Genomic DNA, 18877 nt, shown 5'->3' on the forward strand with positions numbered 1-18877 from the left:
GCAACCTAGATAGTATATTCAAAAGCAGAGACATTACTTTGCTGACTAAGGTCCGTCTAGTGAAGGCTATGGTTTTTCCTGTGGTCATGTATGGATGTGAGAGTTGGACTGTGAAGAAGGCTAGGTGCCGAAGAATTGATGCTTTGAACTGTGGTGTTGGAGAAGACTCTTGAGAGTCCCTTGGACTGCAAGGAGATCCAACAAGTCCATTCTGAAGGAGATCAACCCTGGGATTTCTTTGGAAGGAATGATGCTAAAGCTGAAACTCCAGTACTTTGGCCACCTCATGAGAAGAGTTGACTCATTGGAAAAGACTTTGATGCTGGGAGGGACTGGGGGCAGGAGAAGAAGGGGACGACCCAGGATGAGATGGCTGGATGGCATCATGGACTCGATGGACAGGAGTCTGAGTGAACTCCGGGAGTTGGTGATGGACAGGGAGGCCTGGCATGCTGCGATTCATGGGGTTGCAAAGAGTCGGACACGACTGAGTGACTGAACTGAAATGAACTATGAACAATATATTAATATGGTAGTATATCACAACCTCATAAGATTTGTCCCAGAAGTGTAAGATTGATTTTAACACCCTAAATTGGAGAAGGAAATGGCAACCCACTCCAGTGTTCTTGCCTGGAGAATCCCAGGGACGGGGGAGCCTAGTAGGCTGCCGTCTGTGGGGTTGCACAGAGTCGGACACGACTGAAGCGACTCAGCAGCAGCAGCAGAAAGTCTATCAACACAATCATATTAACAAATGAGTAAAAGTATATGAGCATTTTGATAATATGGGAAAAGCCTTTAATAAAGTTCAACAGATTTTCATGATGAGGACTCTCAGTTAACTAGGAAAGGAAAAAGAACTTCTCAACCAGATTAAGGGCTTTACATGTTGAAGCCCTAATCCCCAGTGAAGCTACACTTGGAGATAGGGCTTTTGTAAGGTTTTAAAAGGGGTAATTAAGGTGAAATGAGATCATAAGGGTGGGACCCTAGGCCAGTATGACTGATGTCCTTACAAGGAGAGAAGGAGGAAGCAGGGATGCCTGCACACAGAGAAAAAGCCATGTGAGGATGCAGCAAGAAGGCCGCCACCTACAAGCCAAGGAGAAACAGATGCCTCAAGTCAGAGCTAAAATTATAAAACCCTTACAAGCAAACATGGGAAGAAAGTTTCATGGCCCTGGACTTAGAAGTGGTTTCCTGGATAGGATACCAACAGTCCAAGTGACAAAAGAAAAAAAACATAAATTAGACTACATAAAACATCTATGCAAAGAACATTATTAGCAGAGTGAAAAGACAACCTATGAAATTGGAGAAAATATTAAAATATTTAAATAAAAAATAAATATTAAAAAAATGTTCCTGATAAGGAGATAATATCTGGAACAGACAAAGAACTCCTACAACTCAATACCAACAAGGAAAAAGAAAAAACTTGATTAAAAAATGGGCAAGAGAATTAAACAGGCATTTCTCCAAAGACAATATACAAGTGGTCAATAAGTACATGAAAAGATGGTCAATATCACTAATAATCAAGGCAATGAAAATCAAACTATAGTTAGATGCCATTTCATACCTATTAGAATGGCAAAGAAACAAACAAAACCCTCTGAAATAAGTGTTGCAGGGAGGATGTGGAGAAAGTGGAGCACTGTTGATACGAATGTAAAATGGCGCAGGTGCTATGGAAAACAGTACGAAAATTCCTTAAATTAAAAACAGAATCACCATATGACCCACCAATTCCACACTGACGTTTACATCCAAAAGAAATGAAAGCAGGAACCTGAGGAGACATTTTCACACTCCTATTTATAGCAGCATTATTCACAACAGCCAAAAGGTGGAAACAATTCAAACATCCATTAACAGAGAACAGATAAAGACAATGTGGTCTATACCTAACAGTGGAATATTATTCAGCCTTAAGAAGAGAAATCCTGTCACATGCTATAACATGGATGACCCTTAAGGATATTATGCAAAGTGAAATAAACCTGACATTTACTGTATAATTCCACTCAGGTGAGATATCTAAAGTAGTCAAAGCATAGAAACAGCAAGTAGAATGGTGGTTGCCAGGGGGTGGGGGTATGGGAAATAGAGAGGTGCTCTTGCATGTGTATCAAGTTTCAGTTCTGCAAGAGGAGAAAGTTCTAGAGATCTGCTGGGCAACAAAGTGAATACAGTCAACACTGCTGCTGCTGCTGAGTCACTCAGTCGTGTCCCACTCTTTGGAACCCCATGGACTGTAGCTCGCCAGGCTCCTTTGTCCATGGGGATTCTCCAGGCAGTGGGTTGCTACTGGAGTGGGCTGCCATGCCCTCCTCCAAGGAATCTTCCCAATCCAGGGACTGAACCTAGGTATCCCACATTGCAGGCAGATTCTTTATCAGCTGAGCTACTAGAAGCCCAGAGTTAACACTACTGAACTTAAAAATGGCTAAGAAGGTAAGCTTTTACATTATGTGTATTTTACTATAATTTTTTTAAAAAGAAACTTATAGATGTAAACATCTATATTAGCAAAGAAAAAAGGTCTCAAATCAATGATCTAAGCATGTACCTTTAGAGTCTAGAATGTAAACAGAGCCTGCCTCATAGAGTTCACTCATTTAATGCCCATTACCTTCAATGGATCCATATGGGTTCCTAAAGGCAGGCTTTAAGCAGACGTTTATAGAAGAAGCAAAACTATAAACAAGGTGAAGTGTAACATAGAAGGATCTAAGCAATTCTAAAGAAATTAAAGATCAGGAAATTTTAAAAGGATCAGGGGAACAACTTCTGTGATTTTTTAAGGTAGACAAGAATGAGAAAGAACAACCAAAAAAAGAAAGAGAAAGAACCCAATTGAGGAAAAGCCTTTGAGTTCAGCAAATGAATCAAAAGCTGGAACAAATGAGAATGGCTGGGAAGCACCTACAAAAGAGAAGTTCAGATGGCTGAGACTAGACAGCACTTCCCTGGCCCTCTGGTCCGATGCAAGGGACAAAGAGGTGTGAGGACACTGAGGGACCAGGTGTGTAAGGAGGCTGGACTGCAGAAGCAGGGGACTGAGCCTGTGATGTCTCCAGGGTGGTGCTGCTGGTCCCCCAGGAGTGTTCACATAGAAAGGTGGGTGCTGGGGTTTTGTTGTTTTTGTTTTTAAATGGTGCTATCAGTTTACTTTTGGCTCTGCAGTACGTGAGATCTTAGTTACCCGACCAAGGATCGAACCAACACCCTGCGCAGTGAAGTACTGGAACTGCAGAGTCTTAGCCTCTGGACTGCCTGGGAAGGCCTGAGTCCTATGCTTTAAAAAAAGGGTGCACCGCTATGGCATGCTGACAACCCTAAAGAAACTGAAGCAGCAAGCTAACAAGTGTGTCCAGGCTCCAGTCTTAGACTAACCTTTACGGAGGAAAAACTCTTTTCTCCTGGCTGGTAAAAGTAAAACAGCCAGATGGGATTATGGAGAACCTAAACAGGCTTTAAATTTTACCACCAGAAAAATTTTCATTATCGAGATGTACCCACATTCAAAGACACACATACATGCACATATATAGATACCTATGTGCATACATGTGTTAATATGTACACATACATATATTACATACACATACAAAATGGTAAACGTTCTGTATAAATGTTTTCGGATCATGCTTCTCTTATCCCACAATACACATACTTTTAAAAAAAGTTGATTATAGTTTTTAAATGGAATTCCATAACTTTACTTGTTCTCAAGTAAAAACATATGCAGTCATCCCTCTGTATCTGTGGGCGACAGATATACGAGTAGAATACCAAAATCTACAGAAGGGCAAGGCCCTTATATAAAATGGCATAGTATCTGCACACAACTCTGGCTTGCTTTAAACCATCGCCAGATTATTTATAATACCCATTACAATGCAAACACTACGTAAATACCTGCTGGTGCATCCAAATTCAAGTTTTGCTTTTTGGAACTTTCTGGAATTAAGTCACAGATAGAGAGGGCCAAACTGCACACATGCTTTCCACCCCCAAGATTTTACAAAGCGGCTCATTCCAATGACTGAGCACAATCACTTGCAGGACTGAGTTCACAGTTTAAGCAAAAGATGCGTGTGTCATCCTACCGTGCATACTGCTTGAGTTAGGTGTTTGCATCCCTGGCGGTAAGCATTATGGACTGCATCGGGCCTTCAAAATAAATATAAATTATCAAGGCAAAAGGAAAAGAGATTAGTGAAAAGTTTTAATCATTCAAAATGTAGATGCTAACACTCAAGAAGTATTAAAGATCATAATACTTACTGTTTCCTATACCATGAGAGGACTCCATGTTCTAACACTACCCAGAATAACCTCCAGCCAAAAAACCTTGAGCTCTAAGGGGAAAATAACAAAGATTTTTCCAGGCTGATACATCTAGATTCAAATACTTGACTGATAAAAGGTAATTAAGTTATGATAGTTCTATCTGAACCTTTCATCTTGACAGTACCACTGCACACTCAAAAATGATCACACGTCACCTAGAAACTGAGTGCAGAAATGAAAACATACCCTACCGAGTGACAGGAGCGGAAGCAATGCCATATTGGTAGGATCAACAATGAACATGGTCTATCGTTCTGACAATACTGTGCTAGGATATTTACAGGGAAATGTATCAGCTGTGGGCTTCAAAGACAATTTCCTCAAAGTTCTGAAAGAGCTTCTAAAAAAAGAAAATTATCCTAAATTTTATACACTACAAACAGACAAGTACATAAATATATAGAAGGAGCGCTTTCAAATGCAGAAGAAACTACCTCCTCCAAAACAGTTAATTCTAGAAAATAACTAAAACGCAAAGAAATGTTTATAAACAGAAAGATTTTACATGTGTGTTCTGTGACAATTTAAATATTAAATTCCTCCTGAGTCTTCTACAGATCAATGTTCGTAACAAAAATGATACTGTAATCCTATCCTTAAGAAAACAAATCCCTCCACTCTGCTCTGTACAAACTTGGCCATCTAAAAGTGTCAGACCAACACAAGAGACAGTTAATTGCTACAATCACTGGATGCCTAAAGAAGTCCAGCAGTATAACAATGGTTTACATTATATGATCAAATAATTACTAAATCACATACTTCAGAAAATAATGAAAACAAATTTTAACAAGAGATCACCTAAGAAATCTTCTTTCCCGGTATTATAATTAAAAACTCATTCCAACCTACCTTCCAGAGAGGACCTTCATATCGTTTCAAAGCTTTGTGTACGATCTATTAAAAAAAAAACACGTTTTTGTTAAAAGCGCATCTATGTGTTTCAAGAACTCAAATTTTCTTTCTACATATACAAATGCAATCCATTACCACATACCTTATTACCAACAAGAACATGTTTCATTTCAGCACCCTGGGCAAGATCAAGAGGCTTCTGATCTGTGTAATACAAGAAAGCAAGCCATCAAGAGCTTAATTCTACTGTCAAACTGATGCTGCTATGACAGCACGTAATAATCTTTCCTATGCCATCAACTACGACCCAAATCACCTACCTGAAGTTGCCATCTCAATTCTTTACAGCCTCTTTTTCAGTAACTATTAAGCCAGCAAGTCAAACTAAATTCTCAACACTCTGGATAAGTTCTGTGATCATTTAGGCTTTCTTGCCAAAAGTCAATCTGTCAGTTTCCTATTGCTGTTGTAATAAATTACCCCTGCAATACAGGAGATGTAAGAGACATGGGTTCAATCCCTGGGTGGGAAAATCCCCTGGAGGAGAGCACAACAACCCACTCCAATATTCTTGCCTGGAGAATCCCATGGACAGAGGAGCCTCGCGGGCTACAGTCCGTAGGGTCGCACAGAGTCAGACAAGACTGAAGCGACTTAGCATGCACGTTGTGGGTTAAAACAATACAAATGACTCCCTTACACCTGGGGAGGTCATGAATCCACACTCAGTTTCACTGGGCCAATAACCAGGTTGCTGGGGGCCTGCCATCCTCTGGAGACTCTTGGGGAACATCTCTTTCTTTGCCTTTTCCAGAGGTCGCCTACATCCCTTGATTTGTGGTCCCTCCCTCCATCTTCAAAGTGCCTCATTCCAACCTCTGTTTACATTTTTTCTCTCTCAATATTCTGATCCTCCTGCCTCCTCCCCAAAAGGAAGGACCCTCGTGATTACACTGGGCCCACCTGGAGAATTCAGGATTCTCTCGCTATCTCCAGATACTCAACTAACCGCATCACTGGGGGAGCATTATTCAGCTCATCACAGCTGCTCTTAAGCTATCTCGCTGGAGAACAGGAGGCAGAGACAACTCACAGACTAAGTCTGTGATGGTCCACAACTGAGGACAGAAGGAAAAAGGGATCACAGAGAATGAAACCAGCAAGGTGTCACAGTAACTTTCTCAAGCTTACACACACAAGCACTCTGTGTTGTGACAAGTGACAAAAACAGAATTTGTGTGTAAATTATTTACTGAGTTCTGAAGTGAGCACTATGTAAAGGATACAAACTAAACAATCATCTCATACCCTCAAGAGTTTCCAATTCCTAGAGAAACAAAGGCGAAAGCGTTAGTCGCTCAGTGGAGTCCGACTCTTTGCGACCCCACGGACTGTAACTCACCAGGCTGTTCCGTCCACGGGGTTCTCCAGGCAAGAATACGGTAGTGGGTGGCTATTCCCGTCTCCAGAGGACCATCCCCAACCAGGGACTGAACCTGGGTCTCCTGCATTGCAGGCAGATCCTTTACCGTCTGAACCACAAGGGAAGCCCAGAGAAACAAAAGATATTTACAAATAAAAAAAGAAAAAACACCTAGGTCTTTGAAGAAATAACCTATCAGATTGGAACTCTATTTACACAGGAAGTGACACATTCTATCAAATACACTTTTTATAAATACCAATCACCTGGTATGGGTAGGACACTTTTTTGTAAAATTGTCTAATGAGTCTATTATGTGACAATATTTCAGGCACTGGGGATTCAGTAGTGAACAGGACAGAAAAAAAATTGGGGGGGCGGTGATACAGAAAAAGGGAAAGAGACAAATTAATAAAACGGGATACAGCAAATAATAACCCAAGCTATGACAAACCCAGACAACATACTAAAAAGCAGAGACATCACTTTGCTGACAAAGGTCTGTAAACTCAAAGCTATGGCTTTTACAGGTGTCAAGTATGGCTGTGAGAGTTGGACCATAAAGAAGGCTAAGGGCTGAAGAGCTGATGCTTTTGAACTCTGGTGCTGGAGAAGACTCTTGAGAGTCCCTTGGACAGCAAGGAGATCAAACCAATCAATCCTAAAGGAAATCCATCCTGAATATTCATTGGAAGGACTGATGCTAAAGCTCCAATACTTTGGCCACCTGATGCAAAGAGCCAATTCATTGGCAAGACTGATACTGGGAAAGACTGAGGGCAGGAGGAGGAGGCCACAGAGGATGAGAAAGCTGGATGGCATCACCGACTCAACGGACATGAGTTTGAGCAAGCTCCAGAAGATAGTGAAGGTTAGAGGAGCCTGGCGTGCTGCAGTTCATTGGGTCGCAAAGAGTCAGACACAACTCAGCAACTAAACCACCACCACCCACGCTGTGCCAACATTTTTAAGTGAATGTTCTGAAAAAGAATGACCGAGATGCCACTTCAGATTGGAGACTAGAAGATTGATGAGGAAAGTCTTTCTGAGGGAGGATGTTTAAACTGAAAGGGTCCAGCCTCATGAGAATCCAGGGGAGAAGCCCTGCAAGCAGAGGCAACAACTGATGCTAAGGCCCTGAGGAAGGAACAGTTAGGTGGGCAAGAGAGGCAGAGAGAGAGAGAAGTCACATCCTGTGAGGGCTTGCTGGTAGGTCAGACCTTTGTGAACCAGTACAAGGAGTCTGGGTTTTATCCTAAATATGATGGAAAGCCACAGAAAGGTTTTAGCTAAAAGAATAACATGATTTGACTTATGTTTCAAACTCTGTCAAAGTGTGTTAAAAGAACTTTTCAACAGTATCTGGGGAAATATGGACTTTGGCTATTGATGATTTTTGAGAAATTATAAAATTATTAACAGGATAGTGCCATTGTGGCTATTTAATAGCTCTATTGAGAGAATTCACACACCATATAATTTACTCATCTAGAGTGTACAGTTCAATGGTTTTTAGTATATTCAGAGTTGTGCAACTATCGTGACAATTTTTAAAGAAGACCATATCTTGTAAAAAAAGAATTTAAGTATTTATAGACAAAATAATATGACATCTGGTGAGTGGATTATTGATAATGCCTGAGAGAGGATACTTTCTACATCAATTATACTCTTTTTAAGCTCTGATAATTTCTGTAATTAGAAAAAAAAAAAGATCTCTACAGTGCCTGTGTGGGGAAAGCTTGTAAATGTGCACAAGAGAAAAGCAAGGATACAAGTTACAAAGCAAAGGTCCAGGTGAAAGATACTAGTTACATACAAGCAGCTCATACAGCTCAAAATTTAAAAAAAAATTTTTTTTTAATGGGTGGAAGATCTAAATAGACATTTCTCACAGGCCAAGAGGCACATGAAAAGATGCTCAAAATCAGAGAAACGAAAATGAAAACTATAATAAGATATCATCTCACACTGGTCAGAATGGCCATCATCATCAAAAATCTACAAACAATAAATGCTGGAGAGGGTGTAGAGAAAAAGGAACCATCCTACACTGCTGGTGAGACTATATGTTTGTGCAGTCACTACGGAGAACAATATGGAGGTTCCTTAAAAAACTAAAAACAGACCTACCATATGATCCAGCAATCCCACTCCTGGGCATGTATCTGGATAAAACCCGTAACTCAAAAAGATACATGCACCCCAGTGTCCACTGTAGCCCTAGTTACAACAGCCAGGACATGGAAGCAACCTAAATGTCCATCCACAGAGGAATGGATAAAGATGTGGTACATATATACAATGGAATACTACTCAGCCACAAATAAAGAATGAAATAACGCCACTTGCAGCGACATGCATGGTCCTAGAGATTGTCATACTGAGTGAAGTAAGTCAAAGACAGACAAATCATATGACATCACTTATATGTGGAATTTTTTAAAAAATGGTACCAACAAACTTATAAAACAGAAATAGAGTCACAGGTATAGAAAACAAATTTATGGTCATCAGGGGGGGTAAACTGGGAGACTGGGATTGACATACTCACATTGCTAGAGATAGATAACTAATAATCTACTGTAGAGCATACGGAACTCTACTCAATACTCTGTAATGACCTATATGCAAAAAGAATCTAAAAATGAGTGGATATATGGGTATGCATACCTGATTCACTTTGCTGTACAGCAGAAACTAAAACATTACAGATCAACCATACTACAATAAAAATTGATTTTAAAAAAGAGATACTGGTGGCTTGAACTAGAGTTAGTACCAAAATGAGGACATCAGTAGGTATGGAGAAAAGTACATGGGTTTGAGATTTATTTTTGAGGTAGATTTATCAGACTGCTGATGGATAAAACTTAGACTGGCCACAGATTACTTTCTTGGTAGGGAAAAAACTTTTTAAAATGTTAACTGAGCAACTGATAATCACTTTAGGTTTTCTAGCCAGCACATACGAGGATGTCTTCTGAAAAGCTCTGGCAACTTGTTATTTTTATTCTATCTACAGCACACTTTTGAGAAACTATTCCTTTAGGTAGATTTCTTTCACAGAATTCTGTCCTAACACCAAAAACAAATTCTGAACTCCTGCCAACCAGCTGAAATCCCATACAGAGCCCTCATTTCCGGATTCAATGTCCACAGTACCTAGCACATCATGAGAATTTAATAAAAATGTTTTTGAACAGAATGAAATAGCCTCCTTTCCTGGTTAGGCACCATAACCAGCTATTTCAGAATCGTACCACCTCTTATCAACCACAAAAAAAAAAAAAACAGGAATGATCCTGTTTTTAACTTTTTGCATGATACAGACTTGGCCCTTAATGGGAAAACCAAATACAAATGCCGACACGCCTCAAATTAATTTACAAAGAATGCAATCTCAAGTAGGGGCCAGCAGCATTTTTACTAAGAACCTAAGAAAATTAAAGCCATTTGGAAAAATAGTTAACAACTGTCAAGGAAGTAAGTGAAGTCGCTCAGTCGTGTCCAACTCTTTGCAACCCCGTGGACGGTAGCCTACCAGGCTCCTCCCTCCATGGGATTCTCCAGGCAAGAATACTGGAGTGGGTTGCCATTTCCTTCTCCAGGGGGTCTTCCCGACCCAGGGATCGAACCCAGGTCTCCCGCATTGGAGGCAAACGCTTTAACCTCTGAGCCACCAGGGAAGTATAGTACGGGGAAAGATTACCAGTGAATAAAATCTTAGAAAAACAAACATTAAATGTGCAACACTGTTGAAGGAAGGTGACAGGTGAGGCAACGAGTGAGTGCAGAAAACACACAGTCAGCTCTTCAAGTGGATGAGATAGGGCTAACAGAACAATGGAAGAGGAATGGATGGATGCTTTGATGAAGGGTGCAGAGGTAAGTGATTAGCAAGCTGAGGGTCTCACATCCTAAGTACACGCTCACATCACCTTTTCTGCTCAAAACCCTCCACACTGGCCAGCAGGGCTGAGCCTCTGGCTATTGTCTGGAGTTACCACTCTCCCTGATGAGCACCTTCTAGGCACCCAAGCAGTTCTCTTCCTCAAACATGCCAAGTGCCCGCCTACCCTGAGCTTTCACACTGGCCTCTCCTTTGCTTTCACTGCTCTTCTGCTTGAATCCCTCACCAGGGCTCCCTCCCATCCTCGGTCTGGCTCTCTGCTCAAGGTCACTTAAGAGCAACCTTCCCTTCCCTCCCTCCTTCCCAAAACATCAGCCCCACTGACTCATCCTCTGTTCCCTTTGGCCTGTTTTATTTTTCTGCACATCACTGCCCGACATTGAACGTATTTTTTGCTTTGTCTGTCTCCTCCCACCAGAACACAAGCTCCAAGAGCATGACAGATTTTGTTCACTTTTGGGTCGCCAGTAAGTACCACAGCAGAAGCTCGGCATGTGTTTAATAGACGTGCCACAGACACACTAGGGGAGAACAGAATCGGATATGCCCCAACTGCTGCCTAAGCTTAGTGGTTTTAGAAGAAATCAAAGAGGAGGACCAACAAGTTTGACTTAAAACATCTTTGTTTTAAGAGACTTGGAAAATTTAGTCATAAAAAATATAGAAATTATCATTGTTCTTATCACTGAAGGTTTGGAGGCATGGAGCACATTATACCCACACAAAACACTATGCAGAAGGTGAGCTATGAAGATCATGCTTCCAAGAACAACATGGAAAACTGCTGACGCTTAGTATCAGTTCAGTCGCTCAGTCGTGTCCGACTCTTTGCGACCCCATGAATCGCAGCATGCCAGCTCTCCCTGTCCATCACCAACTCCCGGAGTTCACTCAGACTCACGGCCATCGAGTCAGTGATGCCATCCAGCCATCTCATCCTCTGCGTCCCCTTCTCCTCCTGCCCCCAATCCCTCCCAGCATCAGACTCTTTTCCAATGAGTCAACTCTTAGGATTTTAATATGTCAACTCTATTTACAAGCCATAAACTAGAAAGAACGGTAGATACTCTCTTAGGTGTTTGTCAGCCCGTACTTATCACCATCCTCTGGGCACCCTCTGCCCTTTCTACACCCCCCAGGGGAAGACCCCAGCCACCATGTTTGTACCTCCAGCCCAACTCCTATTGACTGTACCAATGGTGGGCACCTAACACAAGTTGGCGCCATCATACTGCCCCCCGCTTAGACTTAAAACTGAGGTTAACGGACAATGATCCACTGAATGTAGCTACCAGGCAGTCCTCTTCCCTCATGTACGCTGGAAAACAAACGAGCTCATCTGCTAAGAGACAGAAATGAGGGACCACACAGTGCAGAGACACACACACAATGAGTGGCAGCCCCCAGGGGCCTAACAGCATCCTGTTTCCTGATTCCATCCCCTCTGATGGTGAACAGCATTTCCTGTTTTGAAATACAGAGAGATACCTCTGTATTCTTATACTAATAATATATGATCCTTCTTTTGCTTACACTCTCAAGTTGGTATCTATTATTTTAAATTTTAAAAATCTATTCTACCATAGAACAGCAACTAAAACCTAAATCTTTGGATGTTTGGGTAGAGGTGATTATACTTTTTCAGTGTCTTCATTTTTCCTCATTTTGGCCACAAAAAAGCAGCATGCTTTGAAACTTTAAAAAATGCTCAAAAATAGGTATGAGAATAAATCCGAATGGTATATAATATGCCAAAATACCAGAGGCTATATTGGAGTAATTTATGTTCTCTATTTTTAAAACTTCCTAAAATGCAGACACTATTACTCTTATGGTAGTAGAATAAGAAAAACTCTTATTTTTTAAAAAATAAAAAAATTTTTGTAAAAATAAGAAATTTTTTTAATAAAAAAATTTTTTTTAACATTTTTTTTTCTTACTCTTATAGTAAGAAAAAAATACTTCCTCAGAAAGCACCATCTTAACTTTTACCAGGAACACATTAACATCTTTTAACAGGCATGCTGAACTTTCCAAATATCTGTATCCACCTTCCATTACTTTTAGAAGTTTACCCTTCAATCATTCTGTAAACTGCTACTAACTTTCAAAGGTAATCATGACGATTCTTCCCCACTTCCAGCTTTATTGTTTTGTTTTCATTTTTTTGATGACACAAATTGGTAGTATCATCATTCTCAAGTGTGTATTTCCACTTTTATTATATAGGAATGTACCCATAAGGTGCTTTTTAAAAAAATTTTTTCTTTTTATTTTGTCTTTTTATTTGGTTGCACTGGGTCTTAGTTGCAGCATGTGGACTCTTAGCTGAGGCATGCAGGATCTAATTCCCCATTCAGGGATCGAACCTGGGCCCCCTACATTGCGACCACAGAGAGTCTTAGCCACTAGACCACCAGGGAAGTCCCCCATGAAGTGCTTTTACGTGTTCAGTATGGTGTTAATATTGAAATAATGGCTTATTATACTACAACTTCCTTTCTTTGCTCATTGTTTTATCTATCCACATTGATATAAGTAGCCCCTGTTCTCTCAATTTTAGTATTACTGCAAGTATTAAAGCAAACCTCAGCTGATTTGAGCTGTTAGGCTTATGTCTACCTTTTCAATAGTTTAGATAGAGCTGAAATAAACATCATGGTACATACTCCCTGTATTTATGTGAATGCACTTTTTTCATGGAAATGAATTTTAAGTTCTATATATCTCTAAATGGATCTTTTAGTAATGTGATTTTTGCCATCTGTGTATCTTTGGTGAAATGGCTGAAACTTTTCAGCCTTTATCCTAGATAGAGGTTCATTGTTGTATATGTTTTGCCAATATTTCCCCCCATAACTTGCATTTTCATAACAGTGCCTATTGAAGAGGAAATGTTCTAATTTTGACAAAGTCCAATTTTTCAATATTTTATCACTCATATTTTTTGTGTCATATTTAAGAAATCTTTGCAAAACCCAAGATAACTAAGATTTTCTCCTGCATTTTGTTCTACAGTTTTATGGTTTTAATCTTACATTCATTTCTTCGATCCATCTAGATCTAACTTTTACACATGATCCCCAAATTTGTATCTCTACCCAGACCCCTCCCACCTAAACTCAAAGTTCCCCAACTCTATCATGTGCATTACACGACAGTATTTCAAAATTGTAATGTCTTAAAAACCAAGCCCCTAATTCTTAGCATCTGCTCACCTGCCCCTCCTACAGTCTTCCCCTTCTCAGGAACTGTAAATTCCAGTCCTCCAGGTCCACAAAAGGGGATGTGGAGCAGCCCTACTGGTGGACGTCCCTCCACTGAATACCCACGACACACTCTGCAGCTTCTCTTAAGGTTACCCAACTCGGTCATCAACACTGTCCTGGGTGTATAAGTCTATTCTCCTTATTTGAGAACTCCACATTTACAAACTTGCCTATTGTTAAAGTTTACTTTAATCACCAATCAATACTCATGGCAATTTTCTGGTCATTCATGGACACAACCAGATTAATAAAAAATTGGGAGTCTTCTTCCCACCTCTCCATGTTTCTACCCATCATGAACCCTGTACATTTGCCATTTTACTGCCTTTTTCCATACACAAACTAGGTGCCTTCAAGGCTGATTATTTATAAACTTTTTTTAAGAGAAAAAAATTTTGAGTCTTCTGATGCATTAGTTCCCTGAAGTGGAAAGGCTGATGCTCTGCCCTTTTGTCTCAGCTCTCAGACTGTAAACAAGTGTCCTCGTCAGTCTACCTAGGGCCGCACTTTTCACCTTTCTTGCTTCTTTCTGGTGATTTCACTGTTGAAACTGGCCCCCAAGCACGGTTATGAAGTGCTGTCTTGTGCTCATAAGCTCAAGAAGCCTCTGATATGCCTTCCAGATAGAATACATGTTACAGGATCTTAGTTCAGGCTTGAGATACGATGTTCCTGGTAGTGAGCTCAGTGTTAATCATCAATAATATACATTAAGGTATTTTTACACAGAGGCTCACATAAAACAAGGTTATGTGTGATCTGTGGATGGGATGCTCTGACCAAAGGCTCATAGGAGCCTCACTCTGTACTTCCCTTATGAGCAATGGTTCAGTATCCACTAATTCAGAGGTCCCAGCAACATTGTATTAATAGAACAAAACTCCCACAAATAACAAGAACCTATATTTTTGGGCTCCAAAATTACTGCAGATGGTGATTGCAGCCATGAAATTAAAAGACGCTTACTCCTGGGAAGGAAAGTTATGACCAACCTAGATAGCATATTAAAACGCAGAGACATTAGTTTGCCAAGGTCCGTCTAGTCAAGGCTATGGTTTTTCCAGTAGTCATGTATGGATGTGAGAGTTGGACTGTGAAGAAAGCTGAGCACCGAAAATTGATGCTTTTGAACTGTGGTGTTGGAGAAGACTCTTGAGAGTCCCTTGGACTCCAAGGAGATCCAACCAGTCCATCCTAAAGGAGATCAGTCCTGGGTGTTCATTGGAAGGACTGATGTTGAGGCTGCAACTTCAATACTCTGGCCACCTCATGCGAAGAGTTGACTCACTGGAAAAGACCCTGATGCTGGGAAGGATTGGGGGCAGGAGGAGAAGGGGACCACAGAGGATGAGATTGCTGGATGGCATCACTGACTAAATGGACACGAGTTTGTATAGCCTCTGGGAGTTGGTGATGGACAGGGAGGCCTGGCGTGCTGCGATTCATGGGGTCGCAAAGAGTCGGACACGACTGAGTGACTAAACTGAACTGTACATTTCCTCCCCTTGAGGGCAGGAATCCGATTTTAAGCCATCTTTAGTGCCTCAGGTGAAATAGGCATTATTTTAGGTCTTAACTGGGAAGTAAATCAATAAATTTTTTCTTTTGTATAAATGCCTTGACTTCAAAATTCAACAGTTTAACACAGGCTGGATGCTAAAACGAAACGCTTTTTAATAACTTCAAAATGACCACCAATGGCTATCACCAACATGCTTACCATTCTTGTTCTTCAGATTAGGGTCTGCTCCACTTTTTAGAAGCTTTAAGGCACACTGTTTATGCGCCCGGTAAGCGGCACAATGCAAGGGTGTGTTGCCTAACTGATCCGAACAGTTAACATCAGGAGGATTCGGCCGGTTGAGCTAACAATTGAAGAAATGCAATGTGAATTATATGCCGAAGACAGACTTTCTCCCATAAAACCACATAACGGCTAACTCAGGTGGACCCTCCCGCTCCTGAGCCTGGGCAGCTGGGCTCCCTAGCATCTTGACCGTCAGTGGCTTCCTGCTCGGAAAAGCAGTGAACCCACATCACCCTGCATGCTCCCCTCAAGCTGCCATGGGGTCTCAGGTCCCACACTTCCCTGACGACAGACACCACACACCAAGCTGGGGCACTGGGATTCCATGAAGATCCACTCGCTCCTACCAGTCTTGCAATTCACACTTGTGACAACAGAATTACAAACTGGTCTACCAGGGACAGCCATTCAGCAGAGTTAAAACCATAAATGTTAGATGTGTACATGTTAAAGGGCTACTGAATTTGCTGTTCCTGGTTGACTCCTTTAAAAACAATTCTTAACAGTCTCCATTTCAGAACGTTTAAAAAACGTTTTAGGCCCCATACTTGGAAACCAGAGAAGCCTTTTCAAACAAGCTGAAATAACTTTAAGGCAAACAGCCGTGCTTCAGTCGTGAATTTAGAACACATTCAGAGTTTTGTGTTTAATGAGACTATTTTCAGGAAATGGAAACTGGAAAGTAGGTCTCCTAAGGACAAAAAAATAAAATGGGTAAAGTTTTCAACCTGTTCTAACATGATATAAATATTTCAAAACTAATGTCCCTTGTCTGTAGGTTAATTTCTGGAAGTACAGCATACCTTTCAGAAGTACTCACTCATCAAAATTAGAGAAAGATATTCCTTTATAAGATTCTACACATTACACGTCAATTTTAAATTGGCTTAATCATTAAAAGAAAACTATCCTTACATTAAATGTTTACCTTGAAAAACCAGATTCTTAACGATTAGGTTTTCAGTAGAAAGTGTGGAAGTAAATCAGAGAAAAATACCATCATGTAAAATGAATCCTGCTTAAAGTATCACCAGACTGTGTTTTTAGATATTTAAAGACTTCTGTTCTATTACTCTGATCTCAAGTATTTTGGTCCCACAGTTTGACTATGTTATGAACTCAACATTAGATTGAAATTTTCCTGCAGCATAAAGAAATAACACATTTTTTTTTTTTTACCAGAGCTGTAAGTTCTGCTGTTCTGCCTTCTCTTGCTGCTGCTAAAAGTAATTCTTCAAGCTTTCTTTGTTGAGTCCTTTCTACAGCTGCAAAAGGAAAGGTACATGTTACTCTACTTCTAGGCTGGATCCTATTAGCAACTTTATCACAGAGATGTATAAAGAATAAAGGGATAGTGGTGAGAAAAGTCACAATGTTTTGAATTGTAATTCAAATGCTGTGAGACTTCATTATTATTCTCACTGCCTTAGACTTCAGATTACAGAGCTGAACTTCCCTCACGTTCAGATGCATTTATGTTTTCAATTCAGAGGTCTTTAAGTATGTTACTCACTCTAATACCCATCACAGATAATTATTTTTTTATGCTGAAATACTATTATTTATGTGCCTTGGAAAGACAGATTAAGTGGGGAGAGGAGCTCATATCTTCCAGATCTTTAGAATGTGAAAAGTAATAATAAGAAACAGCGTTAATAAGAAGACATTATTGTTGTTGTTCAGTTGCTAAGTCGTGTCCAACTCTTTGCAACCCCATGGACTGCACCAAGCCAGGCTTCCCTGTTCTTCACTGTCTCCTGGAGTTTGCTCATACTCATGGTCCACTAAGACATACAAACCATATATTTAGGTTTATATATAAAGTCTATGTTTTTATAAGAATATTTTATGTCCTTAATAAATACTATAGCATTTACTACATGCCAAATACCTTTCAAAACACTTAAATATTAACTCACTAAATCTGTGTAGCTACTCTTTGAAGCATTACTATTTTGCCAATTTTATAGGTGAAGAAACTGAGGCAGAAACTTAACCTAAGGAACTTAACCTAAGTCACAGTCAGGAGATGGAGGAGCTGGGACTTGAACTTGGGCAGGTGGGTGTCAGAGTACCTGCTCTTACTGTTACTCTGTGCTGTTCATACTTGCAGGGAATGAGAGCAATCTGGTTTAAGAGAGTGGAATATGTAATAAGGTCTCATTTCTACTATATCTGAGTTCTGTTTTGGCTTCCAGAAAATAAGCAATTTCATAGAAAGGTTAGCAATAATCTCCCTTAAAATGTTTGTATAATGTCCTCTGCAAAGGCTACAGGGAAGGAATATAGAAGCTTCCCAGGTCTTCCTGAGAAATAATGAACATTTATTAATAGTTAGTAATTACTATGCACTAACTTGTTCAAGACACGATGCATGCCCCTGCATTTCAACTACAGGAAACACAAAGCTTGAAGACCGGCATAGCTGGAAGCAGTTTAGCTTTGCCTAAAGAACTAACCTTGCTATACACCAGCATCTGCTATTCTCACATTTTCATTTCCACACCCAGATCCCCTCCCTGTCTGTCTTGGAAGAAGGCTGCCAAGCCTCCACACAGGCTCCCAGTACTGCCTTCTTTCGCTGGAACTGATGCTCTTCAGCCTTTCTTCTCCCTGGCTCTACAGCCCCCGGTCTGTGAGCTTTTGAGAACAGTCCCCGGCCTTCCCTACACACCTCTGCTACTGCAGGTATTTCCCAGAGCTGCGCTTTATCCCCACAGCCATGCCTGAAGTCAGGTACCTGTTCTTACTCTTCTGCGTACCCTAGGCACTTATGACAGTATCCGACACAGTGCATGTTTAGCCAATAAATAGTCTCTGAATTCTCAATGCTTAATAATGATCATTCCAGACTTTAAGGAAGGGTCATTATGTTTCCCTACAATTTCTCTCTAGACTGTCTAGGCTCATCAATGACGGAAAACAGGATCTAGAGGGGAAAACTCTGCTTATGTTCCTGTCCTATATTCATTCTGGACACTGAAAAAAAAGACTGTTGGTCTAGCCAACAAAAACAAGTACTCCAGTTTAAGGGACTTAAAAGTTTCTAGAGTGCCAGTAATATTCTATTCCTTGATGTGGGTGCTGTTTACATGGATATGTTCCCTTGTGAAAACAGCAAGCCATACATTATTAATGTGTACGTTTATCTATATATATCTCAAAAATGTTTTTAAAGCCAATACTCTACCCTGCAAATAATTTGTCCTTTAAAATTTAAATGTTATATGACTGTAAACTAGCTCTTT

At 40.4% G+C, this 18877-nt stretch overlaps 1 protein-coding gene across 1 annotated transcript in view; it reads right to left on the bottom strand.

The window, feature by feature from the left end:
• OSBPL1A (oxysterol binding protein like 1A) overlaps positions 1-18877 on the bottom strand; it is a 221221-nt gene that overhangs the window by 155388 nt on the left and 46956 nt on the right. The window contains exons 7-12 of the mRNA XM_040264746.1: positions 16809-16894; positions 15543-15687; positions 5360-5421; positions 5215-5259; positions 4297-4370; positions 4119-4182 (exon numbers count right to left, since the gene is read on the bottom strand). Of these exons, the coding sequence (XP_040120680.1) occupies positions 4119-4182; positions 4297-4370; positions 5215-5259; positions 5360-5421; positions 15543-15687; positions 16809-16894 (476 nt within the window). The remainder of the gene's footprint in view (positions 1-4118; positions 4183-4296; positions 4371-5214; positions 5260-5359; positions 5422-15542; positions 15688-16808; positions 16895-18877) is intronic.

This window comes from Oryx dammah, unplaced genomic scaffold (assembly GCF_014754425.2).
Source record: "Oryx dammah isolate SB20612 unplaced genomic scaffold, SCBI_Odam_1.1 HiC_scaffold_22, whole genome shotgun sequence".
In the NCBI taxonomy this organism is placed as follows: Eukaryota; Metazoa; Chordata; class Mammalia; order Artiodactyla; family Bovidae; genus Oryx; species Oryx dammah.